Source organism: Sus scrofa, chromosome 11 (assembly GCF_000003025.6).
Source record: "Sus scrofa isolate TJ Tabasco breed Duroc chromosome 11, Sscrofa11.1, whole genome shotgun sequence".
NCBI lineage: Eukaryota > Metazoa > Chordata > Mammalia > Artiodactyla > Suidae > Sus > Sus scrofa.
In genome coordinates, this window is record NC_010453.5 from 63,187,310 (window position 1) to 63,209,875 (window position 22,566).

The following is a 22,566-nucleotide window of genomic DNA, read 5'->3' on the forward strand; positions in this document are numbered from 1 at the left end:
TAAGGTGGTACCTCATAGTGGTTTTGATTTGCATTTCTCTAAGAATGAGTGATGTTGAACATCTTTTCATATGTCTTTTGGCCACCTGTATGTCTTCTTTGGAGAACTGTCTGTTTAGATCTTCTTCCCATTTTTTGATGGGGTTGTTTGTTTTTTTTGTATGGAGCTGCAGAAGGTGTTTATAAATTTTGGAAATTAATCCCTTGTCAGTTGATTCACTTGTAAAAGATTTTCTCCCATTCTGTGGGTTCTCTTTTCGTGTTGCTTAGGGTTTCCTTTGCTGTGCAGAATCTTTTAAGTTTGATTAGGTCCCATTTGTTTATTTTTGTTTTTATTGTCATTACTCTCAGAGGTAGATCTGAGAAGATGTTGCTGTGATTTATGTCGGAGAGTGTTTGGCCTATGTTTTCCTCTAAGAGTTTGATAGTGTCGGGTCTTATATCTAGGTCTTTAATCCATTTGGAGTTTATTTTTGTGTATGGTGTTAGGGAGTGTTCTCATTTCATTCTTTTCCATGAGGCTGTCCAGTTTTCCCAGCACCACTTCTTAAACAAGCTGTCCTTTCTCCATTGTATATTCTTGCCTCCTTTGTCATAGATGAGTTGGCTGTAGGTGCGTGGGTTTAATTCTGGGCTTTCTATCCTGTTCCACTGATCTGTATTTCTGTCTTTGTGCCAGTACCATGCAGTTTTGATGATTGTTGCCTTGTAGTATAGTCTGAAGTCCGGGAGCCTGATCCTTCCAGCTCCATTTTTCTTTTTCAGGATGTCTTTGGCTACTCTGGGTCTTTTGTGCTTCCAAACAAACTTTAAAATATTTTGTTTGAGTTCTATGAAAAATGTCCTTGGTAATTTGATAGGGATTGCATTGAATCTGTAGATTGCCTTGGGTAGTAAAATCATTTTAATAATATTAACTCTTCCAATCCACGAGCATGGTATATCTAAAGATCAACAAAATTGATAAACCCTTAGCCAGACTTATCAAGAAAAAAAAGAGAAAGGACTCAAATCAAAAAAATTAGAAATGAAATAGGAGAAGTAACAACAGACATCACAGAAATACAAAGGATCATAAGAGACTACTATATGCAACTATACGCCAATAAAATGTAAAACCTAGAAGAAATGGACAAATTCTTAGAAAAGTACAATCTTCCAAGACTAAACCAAGATGAAATAGAAAAGATGAATGAACCAGTCACAAGAACTGAAATTGAACCTGTGATTAAAAAACTTCCAACAAAGAAAAGTCCAGGACCAGATGGCTTCACAGGCGAATTCTTATCCAACATTTAGAGAAGGGCTAACACCTCTCCTTCTGAAACTATTTCAAAAAAACTGCAGAGGAAGGGATACTCCCAAACTCATTCTATGAGGACACCATCATCCTGATACCAAAACCAGACAAAGAGTCCACAAAAAAAGAAAACTACAGGCCAATTTCACTGATGAACATCGATGCAAAAATCCTAAACAAAATCCTGGAAAACCACATCCAGCAATACATTAAAAGGATTGTACATCATAATCAAGTGGGATTTATGCCAGGGATACAAGCATTCTTCAATATTTGCAAATCAATCAGTGTGATACACCACATTAACAAACTGAAGAATAAAAACCATATGATCCTCTCAATAGACATGGAAAAAGCCTTTGACAAAATCCAAAACCCATTTCTGATAAAAACCCCTCAGCAAGTGGGCATACTGGGAACCTACCTCAACATGATGAAGGCCATATATGACAAACCCAGAGCGAACATCATTCTCAATGGTGAAAAGCTGAAAGAATTCCCACTGAGATCAGGAACAAGACAAGGATGTCCGCTCTCACCACTACTCTTCAACATAGTTTTGGAAGTCCTAGCCGCGGCAATCAGAGAAGTAAAACAAATAAAAGGAATCCAAATTGGAAAGGAAGAAGTAAAACAATCACTATTTGTGGATGACATGATACTATACCTAGAGAATCTTGAAAGACTCTACCAGAAAACTGTTAGAACTCACCCACAAATTTGGCAAAGTCGCAGGATACAAAATTAATACACAGAATTGATGGCATTTCTATAAACTAACAATGAAAGAGCAGAAAGAGAAATGAGGGAAGCAATCCCGTTTACCATCGCATCCAAAAGAATAAAATACCTAGAAGTAAACCTACCTAAAGAGACAAAAGATCTGTACTCTGAAAACTATAAGCCACTGATGAAAGAAATCAAAGATGACACAAATAGATGGAAAATACGGTCTTGAATAGCAGGGATGAAAGCAGACCTCCTTGTATTGTTCCTCGTCTTAGAGAGAAATCTTTCACTCCTTCACTATCGAGTATGAGGTTCACTTTATCACATTTAGGAAGTTCCCTTCTATTCCTGGTTTTCTGTATGTATTTATCATGAAGGAAGTTGAATTTTGTCAAAAGCTTTTACTGCATTGAAATATTTGTGTGTGTGTTTTTCCTTTCACCTATGAAAATGCTGTTTTATATTGATTGATTTTCTTATGATGAACCTCCCTTGCATTCCTGGGATAAATTCTAGTTGGTCATGGTTTATAATCTTTTAAATATGGACCCAGTTTGCAGGTATTTTGTTGAGGATTTTTTTTTAATCTACATTTAAAGGAATATTTGTATGTAGTTTTCTTCCCTTATGTTTTGGTCTGGCTTTGGTATCACATGATGTAGTGTCTTAGAATGAGTTAGGAAATATTCCCTCACCATCTATTTTTGGAGCATTTAAGAAGGATGTTTGCTAGTTCTTTTTAAATTATTTGGTATAATTCATCAGTGAAGCCCTTTGGCTCAGGGTCTTTCTTTGTCAGGTGTCCTTTGATTATCATTTCAATCTTTTTACTTGTTACAATTCATATTTCCTATGCTTTCTTTTTTTTAAATTTCATTTATTTATTTATTTATTTACTTACTTACTTTTGTCTTTTTAGTGCCACACCATGGCATATGGAATTTCCCAGGTTAGGTGTTGAATTGAAGCTGTAGCCACTGGTCTATGCCATAGCCGCACCAAACCAAATTTGAGCCACGTCTGTGATCTACACCATAGCTCATGGCAACAACAGAGCAAGGCCAGGAATCAAACCCACATCCTTATGGATACTAGTCAGGTTTGTTATCACTGAACCACAATGGAACTCTCCATATTTCCTACTTTTTCATGATTCAGTCTTTGTAGGTTGTCTGCTTATAGGAATTTGTCCTTTTCATAAAGTTGATCTAATGTATTGATGTGTGAATTAGTTTTCCAGGGCTACCATAACATATTACCACAAATTGAGTGATTTAGAACAACTAAAATTTATTCTCTCACAGATCATTAGGCTGGAAATCTGATATCAAAGTGTCAGCAGAATTGAGTCTTCTAGAGGTTCAGAGGGAGGGACCATCTTTCCTTTCTCCTCACTTGTGGGAGAAGAAAATCCTCAAAATAGTAACCTAAGCTTATACTCTAGGAACTAGAAAAAGAAGAGTAAACTAAATAATAAACTAATTTTTTTTTTTTGAGGAAACCCCATACTGTTTTCCATGGAGGCAGCACCATTTTACATTCCCACCATCAAAGCACAAGGATTTCAATCCCTCCACATCCATGCCAATACTTCTTGCTTTCTGGTTTTGGATAATAGCCATTTCAATGGATGTGAAGTGGCATCTCATTGTGGTTTTGGTTTATATTTCCCTAATGGTTGGTGTTGTTGAGCATCTTTTCATGTGCTTACTGGTCATTTGCAATGGAGAAATGTCTATTAAGTCCACTGCCCATTTTGGGGCCATGCCCACAGCATGAGGAAATTCTTGGGACAGGAATAGAACCTGCCTCACAGCAGTAACAATGCCCAATCTTTAACCTGCTGCGCTACCAGAGGAATCCTAAAATCAACATTTTCTTTAGCTCTACTCTAATCCTTATTATGTCCTTCTTTTTGCTAACTTTGGTTTCAGTTTGTCTTCTTTTTCTAGTTCTGTTAGGTTATTGATTTGAGATATTATTTTTTGATGTAGGCATTTGTGGCTGTAATATTTTGCATGTTGTGTTCTCTTTTCTAATTTCCCTAGTAATTTCTTCTTTCACCTCTTCATTATATAAGAGTGCATTGATTAATTTCTACTTATTTGTGAATTTTTCAGTTTTCCTTCTGATACTGACTTCCAGCTTTATTCTGCTGTGGTCAGAGGAGATATTTTATATGATTGCAGTCTTTTAAATTTCTTGAGACTTGAAGTTTAGTAATGCCTTTTTACTGAAATTTGGTAGTCTCTTTATTATTAAGCACTTAGTTGCCATTGTGTCCTTTTAAAAAAAAAATAAGATTCTAGCATTCTGAGAAAATTGATTCTGCCATTTTTTTACTAGCTTAATGGTTGCTTTGGTGGAAGAACTGATTCTTTGAGTTCCCTACTCCATCATTTCTATGTTGTCACTCATTGCCCATGCTTATCTTGTAGACATCTGTTGTGTGCCTTCCTTAAGAAGCCAACCCTATATTCATCCCTACTTCCAAATTTTGAGCCAAATATCCTTTTGGGAGTTACCTTACAATGCACTTCTTCAAGACAAATAACTTTTCCCTGAAATAATCTGGAAGCAAATGTATTCCAAGTATCCCAACACTGGTACAAGGTCTCTTTATTCATCTGCATAAATGGACTAATGAAAGTTGCATGAGTGAACAAAGAGAAAACAAATGTAAGCTCTCATGACTTTATACAAAGCCAATTTATAGGTTGCTGATTGTTAAAAAAAAAAGGGGGAATTAAAATTATTTAACATGAAAACTACTTGGAATGTGATTTAATCATTCTTGAGGACTTCAGAAGATTCTTCAAAATACCATAATATATTAATATGATGAGTAAAACCATTTAATCATTTAGTATAACTGCAGATTAGGAACTACAGAGGATGGCATCAAATGTTGATCAAAAACACTTTTTGAACTGATTCTAGTTAAATGATTCACTGACTTTAACTTGTTTGTCTTTGGGAGCAGAGGACATATATTTATTTGATTATTTTTGCTATATGATTTCCATAGAAACAAGCATCTGCCAGGTATATGTGCATTGTGTATACAGTTTATAACTTTCATGTATTTTAAAATGAGACAATCTTATTTTACATTGGCTACTTAGGAATTGCTCTCATGAGCACCAGTGCTTCAGTGTTGGTCCAGTTACAGAAATCTTAGGTATATTAAAGACCTCGAATGAATTGCTTTTATATGACTAAGGATATGCTATGCCTCAAATTGCATTTAAAAATCATAAGAATTACTTCCTGATGCACATGACTAGCCAGGTAGATAAGTCTTGATCCTGTATAACAGTACAGCATTATTAAGAACTCTGTATTCCTTGCCATGTTTCAATGTATCTTGCTTTAACCTTTTGAAAAAGAAAAACTTTTTTTTAATTGTTATTTTCCCAATACATTTTTTTTTTTTACTGTACACTATGGTGACCCAGTTACACATGCATGCACACATTCTATTTTCTCACATTATCATGCTCCATCATAAGTGACTAGACATATTTCCCAGTGCTACACAGCAGGATCTCTTTAAACTACAATAAAACCCACAAGGTTACAAACTAAGAGGTCAAATATTTTTATGTTGTGTAATTTTTTTTTCAGTTATTTTACAAGGAACCTTTGTTATATGTTGTAGTGTTACTCTTCAAATTGTATTATTATTCCTCAAAACTAATCAACCATAAGTCATTCTTTGTACAGAAAGAGCATCACAAGTTAACAAAAGGACTAAACCAAGATGCCAGGATTTCATACTGAAATCTTACTTGGATGCCTGACAAACTTTTGTCTAACTTTCCCAGGAGTAGGATAACAGAGTAATAACCATTGGCTGTTTTCTTTTTTTACCCCTAATATTGTAAATTCTTGACAAAAGAGTACCAGTGGAGAAGAACAACATGTTAAAGTTAGGCAAAAAACATGAGTAAGTACAAAAAAGAATGTTGTCACCATCAAAAATTAAAAACATCATTTTATAAACAGCCAATTAAAAAATGGGCAGAAGGTCTAAATAGACATTTCTCCAAAGAAGACAGACAGATGGCCAAAAAGCACTTGAAAGGACACTCAACACCACTGAGTATTAGAGAAATGCAAATCAAAACTACAAGGAGTTTTGTACAGTCCCCTCACACCAGTCAGAATGACCATCGTCAAAAAGTCTACAAATAATAAATGCTGGAGAGGGTGTAGAGAAAAGGGAACCCTCCTACAGTGTTGGTGGGAATGTAAATTGGTACAACCTCTATGGAGGACAGTATGGAAGTTCCTTAAAAAACTAAAAATAAAACCACCATATGACCCAGCAATCACATTCCAGAGCAACCCGTAATTTGAAAAGATACATATACCGCAATGCTCATCGCAACACTATTTACAAAAGCCAAGACACACAAGTAACTGAAATGTCCATCAACAGAGGAGTCGCTAAAGATATGGTACCACATGTGCAATATGGTACACATATACTATGAGATATTAGTCATAAAAAAGAATGAAATAATACCATTTGAAGCAACATGGATGGACCTAGAGGTTATCATATTAAGTAAAGTGCCAAGACCAGCTCATCAGGTGAGGGCTGAAGAACGGGTGCTGTGAAACTTAAGAACAAAGTTAACATAAAACAAGACACAGAGACATTTATCTTAGTTAAAGGAGAACTGGGGGACCTGAGGTCTCAGGGACCAAGAGAGCTGCCTCAAGAAACCGCACTGCTTTTTATTGTTTTCTTTAGGCTTACATCAAGTGATGGGGGTTGTAGGTGCAGTATATAGGTTTTTTTTAATTATTTTAAAAGTTCTTTTATTATTTTAAAAGTCACATAGCTGGTAGATGGTTAAGCTTTTACTCTGACCTTTAGGCATTTAACAATCATTAGCATTTGAGGAAGCTTGAAGTCAGCTATCTATGCATCTAGAGAATCATCACTGTGCTTCCACATGCCTATCTGGGGCAACCTAGAGTGCCTAGGTTTGCACCTCCCTTCTCCTTGCTGATGCATATTCTGCTAACCTGCTCATATACCACTTGGAGCCATGAGGTTCCTCTTTCTCTTATTCTTAAGAGGACATATCATGCTGTGCACCTGAAACCAGCACAACATTGTAAATCAAGTATATTCCAACATAAAAATTAAATCGAAAACAAAAAAAAACCCTCCACATTGTTTTATTTGTGTCACGTAGGTACCACTTTTATTATAAACATCTAAATTTACTCTTTTACCTAAGTTTATTTCCTAGTTTACTTTGAATATCTAGGAAATTCCAGCTATATTTTTCAAAAATAGTGAAAAATCCACATTACCAACTAAAAATATATCAAACTTTAGTTTCTCAAAGTGAATTATAGTCTTTATTTTTGCTAATATAACACAATTTTCTTCAGTGGGAATTTTTTTCTAATAGTTCCCAATATTTAAAATTTTGTGACATTATGTGTTTGCAATATTATTCTATCCTAAATTTTAAAGGTGAATTTTGAGAATTCTTCTTTGTTTTGGTTTTGCCAAATATACAAATATAGCTTTTATTTTGGAATTGTGGTTGTTGTTTTAATGTTACATATTTGCAAGAGACCAGCTGGTGAATGACTTTGTATGTGATGCTTATTAGAGCCTGCTGAAATTAAAATCCTAGTGTGGATATTACTCAGAGGAAACTCACCATAAATTTAAAAGTAGGTAATAAACCTATTAGAATGACTAAAATTAAAAATAGTAATAATATTGAATACTGGCATGAATGTCAAGAAAACAAACATGATCTGTCACACATTACTGGTGGAAATGTGGATTGCTGCACCATTCTGGAAAATAGTTTGGCAATTTCTTACAAAACTAAACATACACTAACCATTTGACCCATCAATTGCACCCTTGGGCATTTATCCCAGTGAAATGAAAACTTATGTTTATGCAAAAAAGAGTGTACATGAATGCCCATCTAGGCTTTATTCCTAGTGGCAAATTCCTGAAAACAACCTAAATATCCTTCAGTGAGTGAAGAGTTCAATAGATGCGGTAACATCCAAACAATGGAATACTACTCAGCAATAAAAAGGAATGAATACATGCAACAACTTGAATGCACCCCAAGGGCATTATGCTTAGTTTTTTTCAAAAGTGATGCTCAAAAATGATACATACTATATGATTCCGTTTATACAATGTTCCTAAAATGATAAAATTATGGAGATGAAAAATACATTAGTGGTTGCCAGGTGACAGGGACGAAGGGTAGAGTGGACTAACACAAGGCAGTTCTTTTGTGGTGATGGAAATGTTCCGTATGTCCGTGGTGGATGGTTACACAAATCTATACATAGAATTAAACTGCATAGAAGTGCACGCACACACACACTAATGAATGCAGGTTGAAAAAATCACGAAATGTCTAAAACTCATTAGCAGCAACGTACCAGCATCCATTTCATCATTTTGATATTCTTCTATAACTATATGAGGTGCTGCCTTTGAGGGAAGGTGAGTGAAGGATGCCCAGGACTCTACTGGTTTTGCAATTTTCTTTGAGTCTATATTGATTTTGAAATTGAAAGGTTTTTTTAGAGTAGCTGTAGCACAATTATACAACACATTTTAAAGTAGAAATTTTCCTTCACACAATTGACATTTAAAACAACTTTCTTTTCAGGGGCTTACTTCTCAATCGTCGGTTTGAAGTGATGATTTTTTAATTTTAATTCAAGCATCCAGTTGTGTCAATTTAAAAAAATATGGTCTGTCACTATAAAAACTTGAGCTTTGACCCTCTACTCCCCATTTTCTTCTTCTTTGAATGCCCTTTATTTGACCAGGAAGGATGTCATTTCCAAAAGAGACAAACTGTGCCCGAGAGAGCCGCATTTAAGTTGAACAACATTGTTCTCTTAGGTTATTAAAGCTGTTCAATTTTCTCTGTTGGTTGCTACCCTGAGTTGGAGAATCTTCTGAAATGTCAGACTGAGAAAACTGTACTGGTTCCAACACACAGTCACAGACACACACATCAAAGCTTTGGAATGAATGCAGTCAATAACCTTTGAAAACAAAGTTAAAAAGCAACAATTGAATGCTAAGATGTATAAAACTATCTTGTTCCTTTTTTCGTTGAATATTACTGTGGCCAAGAAATTGAGAAACACAATAGAGTTCAATCAAAAAAGCACTTATTATTGAGTCCCTAAACATACTCGTAATATCTTAGAGTGGTGTGCATGGTACACAGAGTAGTACCACTTATAATGATGAAAAAGACTCCATGCAGCCCAAGAGATCTCAAGTTTTTATGCACAATGTTGACAAATGCCCCCCAAGTTTCATAATGGCACATTGAGTAATAGGAAGCACACATCATGTAATACCAATGGTGAGACAACTACAAATCCAGCAGGATCAAAGGAAGAAACTGCTTGGATGAAAATAGATTAGGTCTGGAGAAAGGCGCCAGAGTCAGGAGAGAAACTTCGAGGCTATGAAAATCAAAATCCTATGGACAATTGTTTGTAGGACAGCAACCATGCCGAATAAATAAAATGTATAAGCATTTGGAATTTCACCTACAGATACACAACTGTTTTCTTTGTTTTCTATGAATGGCATGGGATACAGGTAGATAAAAGTTTTTTTTTTTTTTTTTTTTTTTTTTAATATTGACCATTGGGGATAAAATTTGGCCCTTTCAATAAAGTAGCCTATCTGGAGAGGGTGATAATGGGAACACTGATATATGTTCAAAAGAAAAATCACCACTCTTTTGTCCTCATTTTTTGTTTTTGTTTTCTTGTGGGGAAATATTTTAGAATGAATGAATACTAAACCATTGCATAAATATCTTTATTAAAAAAGCCAGTTGAATTTTGCTTCACTTATCTTGTTTGTGCTAACTTTCTATCGCTGATCAGGTGAATCCTCTTTTATTAAAGCCAGAATTAAGTTACCAGGAAAAGTAAAAATCTAAAGACTAAACTTTACTTTGAAATGCGTTAAAGATAAGGTGGATTAATGGATGGATAGATGTATGAAAAAGCAGTGTAAGAAGATACTAAATGTAGGAGACAGGAGTGGGGACGTGGATGTTCCTATAAAAATCTTTCAACTTTTCTGTATGTTTGAAAATGTTCATAAAATTTTGGAAAGAAAATTCAAAAAAAAGAGGTAAAGGACAGAGGTTTCCCTGCCCAGATAGATCAGTAGATAACTTCCTTTCCTGAAATAATGTGTTCTTGACCAGAAACAAATAGGCTGCCCAACATGTCTCTCGCAAAGATGAGTTTATTCAGGATCAGCAGAGAACTCCAATTCAGCAAAGGAAGGAGAACATATTTTTAGAGGGAAAAAGGAAGTGGTCGAAGGGAGCCGTAGTCAACAAAGAGCCCATGGCTTTTCATTGGCTGAGTCCTTGCCAGGAAAGAAGAGGGGTCTTTCTTCTTTCAGTTGGCTTTGCTCTCTTTGTAGGACATCAGAGCTCCTCCACCTGGTCTCCCAACTCTATTGAATTGAGCTTTCTATTTATTTTTTACTGTATATGACATAAAATTAAGAAAATGTTACCGATACCAAAGCCTTGCCTTAGAAATCTCAAATCTGGTGTCTGAGTAACGGATAAATGATGGAGATCAGCTATGGTAGTGGAAAGTATCCATTTGTATGGAAATATCTTTTGTTGTCCCACTTTTACGTTGACGTTATGCTTTGTCAATGTCTGAATATTCTGTACATGTCAGTGTCACCTGTGGGCCCAGATCTGCCACTAAGACTATAACTCTCCAACAGATCTTAATGATACGAGTTAGGCTCATTTTCCGATCTAGAACATAAGAACAGAAACACATAGCTTCTTGACTAAAACATCAACATTGCACGGAACCAATCAAAAAAATACATCACTCATGTTTGTACCTAGTCCTGAAAAAGAGCTTTCCTTATTTTTTTTTTCTGGTTTTAGTCCAAACTGTTTTAAGTATTCTTTCCTCTTAAAGTCAATTTAGCATTCACAATGAGTCTAGAGAAGCCCTGATTGGTTTAGAATTGATTGACTTAGGAGCATCTCTGCTCATCTCATTCAAGGCAAATAGCACTTCATTATTGGCTGATTAGCAGCACCTCTGAATTACTGCAAAGATTTTTCCTCACATTCAATAATGGGTCCATTTTCCAAATTTCCCAGAACTGCAAAGCTTCAGATGCCTGAAGATGGTGTCTTGGCAGTTCCATTGCTTCTAAGCAGGTCAAGGTCTCAGAAATCCCAGACAAGTTGATATTGATCTTTTTAAAAAGTTATGTACAAAGGAAGTGTATCTGCTAAGCTTCTTTAGAAACAGGGTCAAATAACCAGTTGGAAAATTTTCTAATTTTCTAAAGGTGTCACATTAAACTTTAATCATAACTTCATTTTTATGGGGCTTTTAACTTGAGAAAATTGCTTTCACATGCATTATTTCATTGCCTGTTCTATTGCAATGAAACAGTGTCTAGGTTTTAGGGCTGAACTGCAATGACATAGATATCAGAATGTCGACAGGGACATTTCAAGCAAAATGATTATTACTGTGCTGAACAGAAGTATGAACAGGAATTGACTGGCTGCAAGATCAAGTACTGCAAGGAGTTCTCACAGTGGTGCAAGGGGTGTCTCTGGAACACTGGGACACAGGTTCTATCCCCAGCCTAGCCCAGTGGGTTAAGGATTCATCATTGCTGTGGCTGCAGCATAGACCACAATTGTGGCTCAGATCTGATCCCTGGCCTGGGAACTCTATACACTGCAGGACAGCCAAAAAAAAAAAAAAGAAAAAGACCAAGTATTTCAAAGGGTTAAGATGCCGATGGTTCCTTTCACCCGCTGCTCTACTGCTAGAGACTTAGCAGAGTCATTTCATCTTTTTCTTTTTAAGGAGAAAATGAGTCACTTATTTTTTGTTCCCTTTCCATCCTTCTTATATCTGATTTTCTTTTCTTTTTCAATAAATCTCCAGGTCAGCCCAACCCCAGGATGCATCCGTGCTCTGATGAAGATGCTGTACTGCCCTTACTGTCGAGGACTTCCCACAGTGAGACCGTGCAACAACTACTGCCTCAATGTCATGAAGGGCTGCCTGGCCAATCAGGCTGATCTTGACACGGAGTGGAATCTGTTCATAGGTAAGGAGCGTTGCGACGGATCCAGGGACGGGAATGTGGGAACAGCAAATGTTCCTGGTACCTGATGGGCAGATCCAATGTTGTTGTGATGACTTCTGGAGACTAAGAGAGTTAAAACATGCATGTGCGCGCGCACACGTGCACGCACGCACACACACACACACACACCAGTATTTAGCAAATTATAAATATCACATTGCATTTTTTTTCCGTTTTTTTTTTTTTTAATCCTGAAAATAAGACTTCCTGGTATATTATGAAGGACAGTCCTCTTAAAGATTGTACCAGACAGCTGTACTGAATTTGCTAATCTCTCTGATGAAGATAAAAGTAGTCTTGCTGAATTGCTGGGAGCTTCTGTGAGAAGCGACAAGTTAGAAAAGAATCTGGTTAAAAAATAATCCCCCAGTACTATCTCTTTCTTATTTATATTATCTCAACGCAGTCACAGATATCAGTAAGCCATTCCTTCCTTAAATAACTATGATGAAAATAGCTCAATATTTTGGCTTAAATATGCAGATTTCTTTCCTCAGTCTCTAGAGAAGAATATTTTCAGGACATCGGCATGAAACAAGCTTCCAGTCTTTGGAAGGGAGGAGGAGGAGATGCAGGGAAGTTTTGCGAATCACCGCTCTGGTCTGAAGTTGCAAAAATCACTCGGGAGTTTGCACTGCCAAAAGATGTTTCCCAAATAGCTATTCAAGGATAAAAGGACAAATTTCATAGGCAGGCTTCTCCCAGGAAAATACACAGGCCTTGAAAGAGTAAATGCGTTTTCTTCCCCCTTGGTCAAATGGCCTCCCAATAAAAGTGCTTTCAATTGCATTTACTATGACTGCATTGTGACAAGCAGAGTGGTGCCAATAAGAGTGGCATTCCTCAGCCTCAGAGGGACTTTATCATTTATGCAAACTTCTAAACCAGAAGGCTTGAGAAAAGTCTTCTGACACTTAAGATTTGGGTAGGATAGGAAAAAGATGCATGGAAAGGCAGCACAACCTTAGCCCACTGGGCAAAAATGTGCATTCAGCCTTGGCAATGAAACCCATTAGCTAACACACTATTATGCTTAGGAAGGCCAGAGAAAATGGTGTGAAGTCTTAGAGAAACATTTGAGGGTGGGTAGATCCAAATGGAAGTCATCGAACAGAATCTCAGATATCATTACAGAGAGAATAAATTAATATGCCCCTTTCTTTCCTTTCACTGGGAGGACAAAATCTGTTTGTTACCTCATTTGAGAAATGAGGGAGTTTTTAGAAAGTTAATCATTAAGGGACACTTCTAGCTCAAAAACGATATGATTCTTTGCTAAGATTTTTGTTCTTTGATAATATTTTGGAGAGGAGTATGAATTTATTCAAGTAATAAGAATAAACTTGATCTTCTAAAACATAAATTTAGATTAATTTTGGCAAAGATACTCTCCCAAATAATGCTAATTTTAAAATGTTCTCATCTTTCATTTGCCTACTCAATTCAAAAGGAAAGAGTAATTCGAATTTATTATATTAGTGTAATCGTATTATCACTTATACATGAAAAGCCTAAAGTAATATAACTTTATAAATCATTGAGAGTGGTTAAATTAAAACAAATCTGTAAATTGAAGGCAGACTATGAATAAAGAAAACTTGAGTTCACCAAAAAAAAAAAATTACTGTCATCAAGAAATCTAAAAAGATTTACCAATTTAAAAAATCATATTAAACCTCTAAGCATCCCACTTTGAATCATAAAGATTATTCATGCTTTTTAGTTGAAACTGCCATAATTCATAATACGGTTAAATTGTCTTTAGTCAGTTTGCAATTTATTGATGAAAATGGCCATGTGGATTTTGTTAAGTAGAGCAGGACATGATTAAAAATGAGAATATGGGCTTTTAAACTTGTAAGAGCCACAATGAGGTCTTAATTGGCTTTGTTTTCTCAGTGCTGCTTGGCTATTTTAAGGTAAAACAAATCCTTATACTTTCGATCTATCGAGTTCCGTGATGCCAGTGTGGTGCGAAATTGAATGTTGGGGAAAATCATGTGATTTAAAAACTAAAATTTGAACCCAACATACGTTGGGTGTACTTCGTGTTGTACCGTATGTTGAGAAAGAACCTGGTGGTTGGTCCTACGTTAATATATCTCACACCCCATCTCCCTTATCTCATTGTTTATTAGTACTAAAAATCTTTGAGAAAATTCTCCCGGTTGTCTTTCTTTGGATTTTGCTATGGCATTGAACACTGACCACCTGCATAGACTTATAGAGCAAAATATGTTCTTGGTAATCCTTGTCCGGATGTGAAGTGTTGGCTCACAGATTTATTACATGAATTAGTCAAATGCGCCAAGTCCATTTTCCACACAGATACATCCAAGATGACAGTGTTACGGCATCCACGAATGCAGCAGCAAAGATCACTGAGCAAATCAGTAATGTAATGAAAATTATAAATAATAGCCCTCTGTTTGGTTAGCACCTGCAGCCCATCACTCTGAGGCTCCCAACATTTTGTCATCAGACCCTTTACTCTCATTGCTGTCAACTGCATGCACCATCTCTGTCTGCTGCACTGATGTCCTGGTTTATGCATTGGATAGGTTGCTTTTTATTATACACTCATCTAAAGTGTTAATAACGGCACACAATCAACCATCCATAAAAACAAAGATCGACTTTTGGCGCGGTCTCATCGTCTTTACAAAGCCTCGAATTAACTGAAAGTTGTTTGTAACTATTTAGAATTCAGTTGGTGTTTGCATCGTGTCAAAAGAAAGGCATTTCACTGATACAATGAAATGTTTAAACTGTTCGAGTAAAAACCCCAGTGGTATTCCATTCACTTCTGAAGTTCTGTAGATTTTTTTTTTTTCTTTTTTAATCCTAGAAAAAAATCAGGAATACTACTCAGGAGGCATTTTCAGAATTCTCTAGGAATTTTAAATCTGTGTCCTGCACAGAGACTCTGCTCCACCGATGCTTATTAATTAACTATTGTAAGAAAAAGGGAGAACTCTTTCCTTTTTATGTCAAGAGTTTTGTTGTTTTGTTTTAGTTTTGGTTCTAAAAAGTTGCTGGCAGCTTTGGAGAAGATGCTGCGAGCCCCATGGTAGAGGACTTGAAAGCCTTGGTTCACCTCTGCTTCCTAGGAGCACGAGGGATTCCCTCGTACAAAGCACAGCCTGGCTTCGACCTGTACCCTGCTTGCTGCATCCAAACCCCTGAGCTTGCGGGAGTGGAAGGATCATGAGAGGGGCTTTTAGCTGGTTCTTGCTCTTTGAAACTATGCGGTAGGAGAAAAATGTCCTTGGAGGCACTGACCGTCTCTTTTAAGCACTTACCCAGGTGCTGCTGTCTATTCATACTCCACTTATTCCAGCCTGGCTTTTGAATGTGGCCGGAATGCAAAAGGGTTTTCTTGAAAAGTGTTTCCATAAATTCAAATTCCCTAGAGGGAACTGGTGTGTGGGCAGAACGCGGCGTTTCAGTAAGATCCTGTGGTTCTTTTAAGTGTTTGGTGTTGATACCAGTGTCCGCAGGTAAGGATTGTTCCACCGGACGAGAGACCACGTTGCAGATTACACCTCTCCTGGAAGCACAAAAGAGAAGGCTGGGGTTCCATTTATATAGCTAGAGTAAATCTTGCTTCTACTTTCAAATCTAGGATGAGTGGAACAGCCTCCTCCAAACATCTGGTACCTTCGATAACTTTATAGACAGTGAGAACCAGGCGGAGGGCGGGTGGAGTTGTGGGTAAGGGGAGGCAAATGTTGGTGAGACTAAAGACGGGGCTTCTGTTATTCTGTAATATTTTTTTACTAAAATGTTACAGGATGCCTATTTCTAAAAGGCAGAATTATCTCTATAGGAGTTCCCATTGCATCTCCGTGGTAACAAACACGAATAGCATCCATGAGGATGTGGATTCGATCCTGGCCTTGCTCTGTGGGTGAAGAATCCAGTGTTGCCTTGTGCTGTGGTGTAGATTGCAGACAGGCTTGGATCCCGCGTTGCTGTGGCTGTAGCATAGACCAGCAGCTACAACTCTGATTCAAACCCTAGCCTGGGATCTTAAATAAAAAAGCATATATATATATATGCTATATATATATAGGTTCATATAAAAGTGAAACCTTAACATGTTCCCCCCCCAACATTGGAGCTTAAGTTTTTAGGCTATCCCAGTTAGGAAGATGCTTATAATCTTAAGGTATTAATTTAACTCATTATATTGAGTAAGCTAGATACATACATTTTTGCCCTGGGGAGTTTAATGTAGTTAAAGTAATTACAATCAACTGTGATAAAGTGTTATGAAAATAGAAGCATAGGATACTAAGTGTCTACACAGCAGGGGACTTACCTCATCAGGGGTCAGGGAAACCCTACCTTGATAAGTGTAGGATAAAATAGTGAATAAGACCATATGGAATTATCATTGTCAGACTTAATTGATGTTGCGCAACCGTAATATATATAATTGTTACAATACGGGCCCCTACTGTTAGCAAGTCCCCATGACCATTTCAATAGGTCTAGCGTAATATGTCTGTTCTTACTTACTTTTTTTGACACACTTTGTGATCAAGTCTCACCACCACCACTGCCACAGACTTGAACTGATAAAAAGAATGTTCATTTTCGTCCAGAAAAAGGTTGAGTTCCCTGCTCCATAGATGCCCTCCCATAAGGACAAGCCAGAAGAGTAGCTTGTATTATAATTTAGGCCTTTCGGCCTTGGGCACTGATAGATCAGATAAGCCAGGAGTATCAAGCTTTGTAGACTTTCTTCCTCCCTTCAAACCAACCAATTATTAAGTCTCAAAGACAGAAAAGCAGCATGAGAGCATCCAGCACGAAACATAGGGTAGGTACCACATCAGACAATGCAGTGGGTGCTATTCATCCATTCTCTTGTTTATTCGTGAATCCAGCAGATGCTTACTGAGTACCCACTATGGGCCTTGCTCTGGTTTAAGCACAGGAGGAGTAGAGCAGATAAGGCCCTGTCTGTTGAGCACAGGACTTGGTGCATGTTCTTTGAATTGAATAAATGGAAGCAATGAGACAGAGAAATGGGAGGAAATGGAGGAAGAGGCTGTTCTGTTTTGCTCTGTAAGTCTACTGTTTTAATGGAAGTATGACTAATTCATTCATTTAAAAAGCACATATCCCTATTGGTAATGGACTCTATGAGTGCAAGGATGGCAGAAACAAATCAGATAATGAACCTGGTTCTTTCACTGTGACAGCTGCTATCAAGTTGTAAATTAGAGCCAGCTGCAAGGAAGCTGCATTAGGTCAGCAGAAGGACGAGTGTCATGTAATAAATGGCTATTTGGGAGCACACAGGATTTCTTAGGACCTGCAAGAGTTATTTAATTCTCAAGGTATTTGGTGTATCCACAACTTTCTAACTGGGGGAAATGTTGCTAGATAAACATTTATTGTTTCTTGTAAATAAACTTAGGTTCTCTTTTCATGCAATGTTCAGAACTGTGGATGTTGCATTTCAGAAGGACAGAAAATAAAATACTAGGAGCTATTTGAAGCATTTGTATAAGATACCCCTCCTTCAAAGACTTTCTTAAGCATGAAATTCTATAATATAAATCTGATACATCTTTCAGTTATAAAGAATTCCATAGTAAATGTGATATGACTCTGGCTGATAGATCCTGAAATGCCATGTTTCAAAACCTCTAGACCCTAAACACAGAAAATTATTTCAAGAACTGTACTTTGCAGCAAGCTTTCAAGGCTTCTTCATCTCTGCTTTATATAAGACAAGAGCCTATTCAATAATACAGGCCAGAAACACAACTCTTAAATTGAGGGACAAAAGCCAAAGCAATTATTCTAGATTCTGATCTCGCTGTTAGCTACAAAACTTGCTTTTGCTCTTTGCATTCCTAAAAGCACCAAGAAATATTAAAAAAAAAAAAAAGCAAAGAAACACTTTATGTTCTATCAGTTAAAATCTAACCCTTCCCAAACCCCTGTCTTCTTTTAGGAGTCATTGATTTAATATTTTTCATTTCTTGTGGACTTTTATCATATGTGTTCTCTCTATAATGCTGGCAGAATGCATCAGCAATGCTAACTACTCACTGAAAAAAAAGGAAAGGAGAAAGGAAAGAAGGAAGGAAGGGAAGGAGGGAGGAAGGAAGGATGGAAGGAAGAAAAGGAGGGAGGAAGGTAAAGAAGGAAAAGAGGGAACGGAAGAAAGAGAGAGAGGAAGGGAGGGAGGAAGAAAGAATGGAAGGAAGGAAGGGAGGGAGGGAAGAAAGACAACAGTTGGCTGGTACCCAGCAGCCTTTCATGAGCAGCATGTGTTATCAATTTCCTATGTTTAGAAAATGGTTTACTTCTGACCTGGGCATATGCGAATTTTTTCTTTTTTTTTATGGCATAATAGGGTTAATGTCTTAAGGGTGTATAATGAATGGGGCGGTTCAGAAGACACAGGCAGACATTTCCTAATCTCTGAACACTTGCTGATGCAGAAATTGAGACAAAGCTCAAGGGATTCATGGCACTGTAATTTCCATTCTAAATCGAGCAGATTTTCCAATAGATCAAAACAGGCATATCACATCAAAGCTAAAATTACTTGGTGTAATAGACAAGTAGTCCTTCTAAAGGTGTGTGTGTGTATTTCTTTGACCACCCCCCCTCCATTGCCAACCCTTGTTTATCCATCTCTTCCAATTCCCACATACTCAACTTCTGTACAATTTATAATTGTAGTTATTCCATTTCCTACTTCCTGATGACCACAAATACAATATTCTAAACTAGATTTTCAAGCTGGAATTCATGGTGCAATGTAATATGACACCAACCAATGGCTTGTAAGGAGGCATGCCTATTTTTATAAGTGTAACATTATTTAGGATATACAATGTTCCATTTATAACCGGAAGTTAACTGAAATACTTTTTCTGCCTTTACCATGCTCTCCGATTTCTATAAGAACCAGCAACAGACAGATTTAGATTATCAGAGAAAGCAGAGCACAGCAAAATGATTCAAAGTGGGTAGAGAATGAATTGCCCTTGTATTTGTTTGGGGTTTAACATTTTGCTCTTCATTTACACTTCAATTTCAGGATTTCCTATAGATAAATAGCTTAATTTGATAATATCAAAAGTACTTGCCTTTAATAATTGACCTTGATTTTGGTAATGTGGTAGTTTTCACTGTCATGTTTTCAAGTTCAGGCTCTAACACAAGATGTCTGGCCTTTAACATGTGCCAAGAAAAAAATATCAGATGATTCTTTAGAACAGAATTAAATAGACTCCACGTTAAATAGATACCAGAAACTCAGGCCAAAATCAAACACTAGCATTAGCCCAATGACATCCTTGGCATTTCCAATTTCAGGGGATATGAGGACCAGGAGGTAGAAGAAAGTGTTGTATTGTACAAACTAGAAAATAAGAAAGATAGAGCAAAGTTAGTGGATTGCTAAAGAAAACATTAAAGCACATGACTGTTTCCAAAGAGCAAACTTATCATAGGTACCCGGGCCACCGAGACTAAAAAGTCCCTCGTGCAGAGATGAATGTAATAGAACAGAGTGGGGAAGAATTACCTCCTGAAGGATTTAGTTCACTCCAAAAGTCCTGTTAGCAGCTCAAACGAAAATCTTTATTTTAACCCAAATAATAAACCCTCGTGCGATATTGCCACACTTTATTGAAATATCTTAATAAAAGTAGTGTTGGAGTTCCTATTGTGGTTCAGTGGTAGCGAACTCTTTTAGTATCCATGAGGTTGCGGGTTCGATCCCTGGCCCTGCTCAGTGGGTTAAGGATCCGGCGTTGGTGTGAGCTGTGGTGTGGGTCGCAGACACGACTCGGATCCCACGTGGCTGTGGCTGTGGCTGGCAGCTGCAGCTCCAATGTAACCCCTAACCTGGGAGCTTCCATATGCTTCGGGTGCGGCCCTAAAAAGCAAAATGATAATGATAATAGCAGTAGTGTTAGTGAGGGTACCGAGACTCCATTTCCCATGAACAATAGCATCTAATTAACATACATAGTGAAATCTGTATAGAGGTTTATGGAAATATACCTTCCACTTGCTCTAAAATTTCCTTTATTTCATAATTATCTCAAGAGGAGGGCTGCTGATCATGTCTTAATGTTTGAGTCACTTTTGACATTAATTTGGATTTTCCTCAGGCTTGTTTCTTGTAACAGTTAGTTACAAGAGCCTTTTGGAATTGTACTCCTTTCATCTTCTTTTCTTTGTGGACTCTTTATTATGAGCAATGCTCCAAGGATCCAGAGGTCAAGCCCGGTTAGAAGAGATGGCCTTAGAATTATTCCGATGGCCGAAAGCGTGTTGTCATTGCTTACTCTAAAAAAGAAATGAGTAGAAATGCTTTTGGGAGTAATTTAAACTTTTAAGACCCTTCATGGGATATGAAAACTGTGAACTTCTAAGTCACTGAGAGATAGTGTGTCTATAGATGTTTAGTAAGGTAACCAGGAGAGAATTTAAATTAAAATAGAGCATGAAATATGCCTTGTCCTTCAAATAACAGCTTATATATAAATCCCACGCAAATAAAGAAATGTCCTCCATTTTTTTCCCTTTCCAAGGATTTCAATAATTTGCTACGCTAAGAACTTCCTTTATTATAACCTTTGGAGAAGTGAAAATTAGAAAGAGAAAGAAAAAGTCATTGAATATAAGACATTACCCCCAAGAAGAGGTATAAGTATCACATATTTATTAAGGGGCAGGGATTTTTCTAGAAAGATAAGGCCAATTAAATGTCCAAAAAAAGTCAGTATTCTTTACTAAACTCTCAATGCTTGGGAAATTAACTGATTTAATGAGAGGCCTAAAAATAATAGCAGGTGGGATAAATAAGCCAGTAGATGTGAGAGTTTTGGAAGTAGCAACAAGCATCTCTTTGGTTGCCAGAGCTGATGTGGTTTTGAGATGCACTCAGTCAAAAAGTGATTCATTTCCTACCTCAGCCCTACCTCTAAAGAAGTTTCCTAACAGCTTAAAAAAGTCAGGTCTTCCAGAGGAAGCAGAACTACTCTTCTGTAAGAGAGCTGATTGACTCCAAGAAGGAGAGTAATTTTGGAATCCACCACTGGTGAGGAATCAGCTGGCGAGGGCTGTTTGAAGCCCTTGATCTTATGGCTTTTGCCTATGTCTCCTGGTTTTCTAAACTCAATGCCCTAGATTATTGTCAAACTATTTCTTCACCTTCAAAATAGTTTAGTGTTCCAAATTCCTCTGTGTTGACACAGTCATAGAAATGTATTCCATCGTCCAAAATCATGTGTGATACCCAAGCAGATAGGAGAACAGAAGTCATCAATAGTCTGAAGAGTGTTAGGCAGGAATAGTTCTACAAATACCAATACACAGTGCACTTGGAAGGTGTGGATCATTCGTAGAAGCTGACTTCTAGAAAGTGACTCCATTCCCATCCTGGCTCAGTGGTAATGAACCCTACTGGCGTCCATGAGGTTGCGGGTTTGATCCCTGGCTGCACTCAGTGAGTTAAGGATCCAGTGTTGCTGTGAGCTGTGGTGTAGGTCACAGATGTGGCTCGGATCTGGTGTTGCTGTAGCTGTGGCCTAGGCCGGCAGCCGCAGCTCTGATTCAACCCCTAGCCTGGGAAGGTTCATATGCCGAGGGTATGTCCCTAAAAAAAAGAAAAAGAAAGTGACTCCACAAAGTAATATATATATATAGGCATCCCTTCATTCATCAGCCTTTAGTGTTGCCTTTTCTATTGAATTGCCATTTCTGAATATAAAACATTTGGCAAGTTCTCGGCCGGTTTAATGTATGCCTAATACTACCCTTTATTGGTCGAAGATCCAAAGATATACTTCCCAAGGTTGTCCATGAGAAAGTATTTAAGTGTGTCCTGTGATTCATGTACAGTGACAGTATCCAAATTCTAAAACTATGAGAGATATGGAAGAAATCTTTATTCCCCTTTTTGTATGGTTTTGGGTTCCATTTGGAGACCATTACATACATTAGCAATAAAAACTAGCATTTATTGGACCTTTATATCAGGCAATATTTTAATCCTTTTATACTTTTAGTCCTCACAACAACTGCGCTAAGTAGTCAATATTATGATTTCCATTGTACACAAAGGTGACTTGTCCAAGGTCATACTTATAAGTTGCAATGTCAGGATTTGACCTCAGAGCCCGGGTCCTTAAACTTCTACTTAGTTTTTAGGAAGTAACTCTTAGCCTCTTTTACATGGATTGATGAGTATATTGGAAGAAGGTGAATATTTAATATTGCCAGCACTATCCAATAGGATTTTCTGCATCAGTGGAAATATTCTGTATTTGAGCTGTCCAACGTAG

The 22,566-nt window shown here is 37.2% G+C and overlaps 1 protein-coding gene across 2 annotated transcripts in view; it reads left to right on the top strand.

Annotated features, from left to right (window-relative positions):
• GPC6 (glypican 6) overlaps positions 1–22,566 on the top strand; it is a 1,124,766-nt gene that overhangs the window by 751,167 nt on the left and 351,033 nt on the right. For both annotated transcript variants that reach the window (XM_021065371.1, XM_021065372.1), the window contains exon 4: positions 12,031–12,196. In XM_021065371.1, coding sequence (XP_020921030.1) covers positions 12,031–12,196 — 166 coding nt within the window. The remainder of the gene's footprint in view (positions 1–12,030; positions 12,197–22,566) is intronic.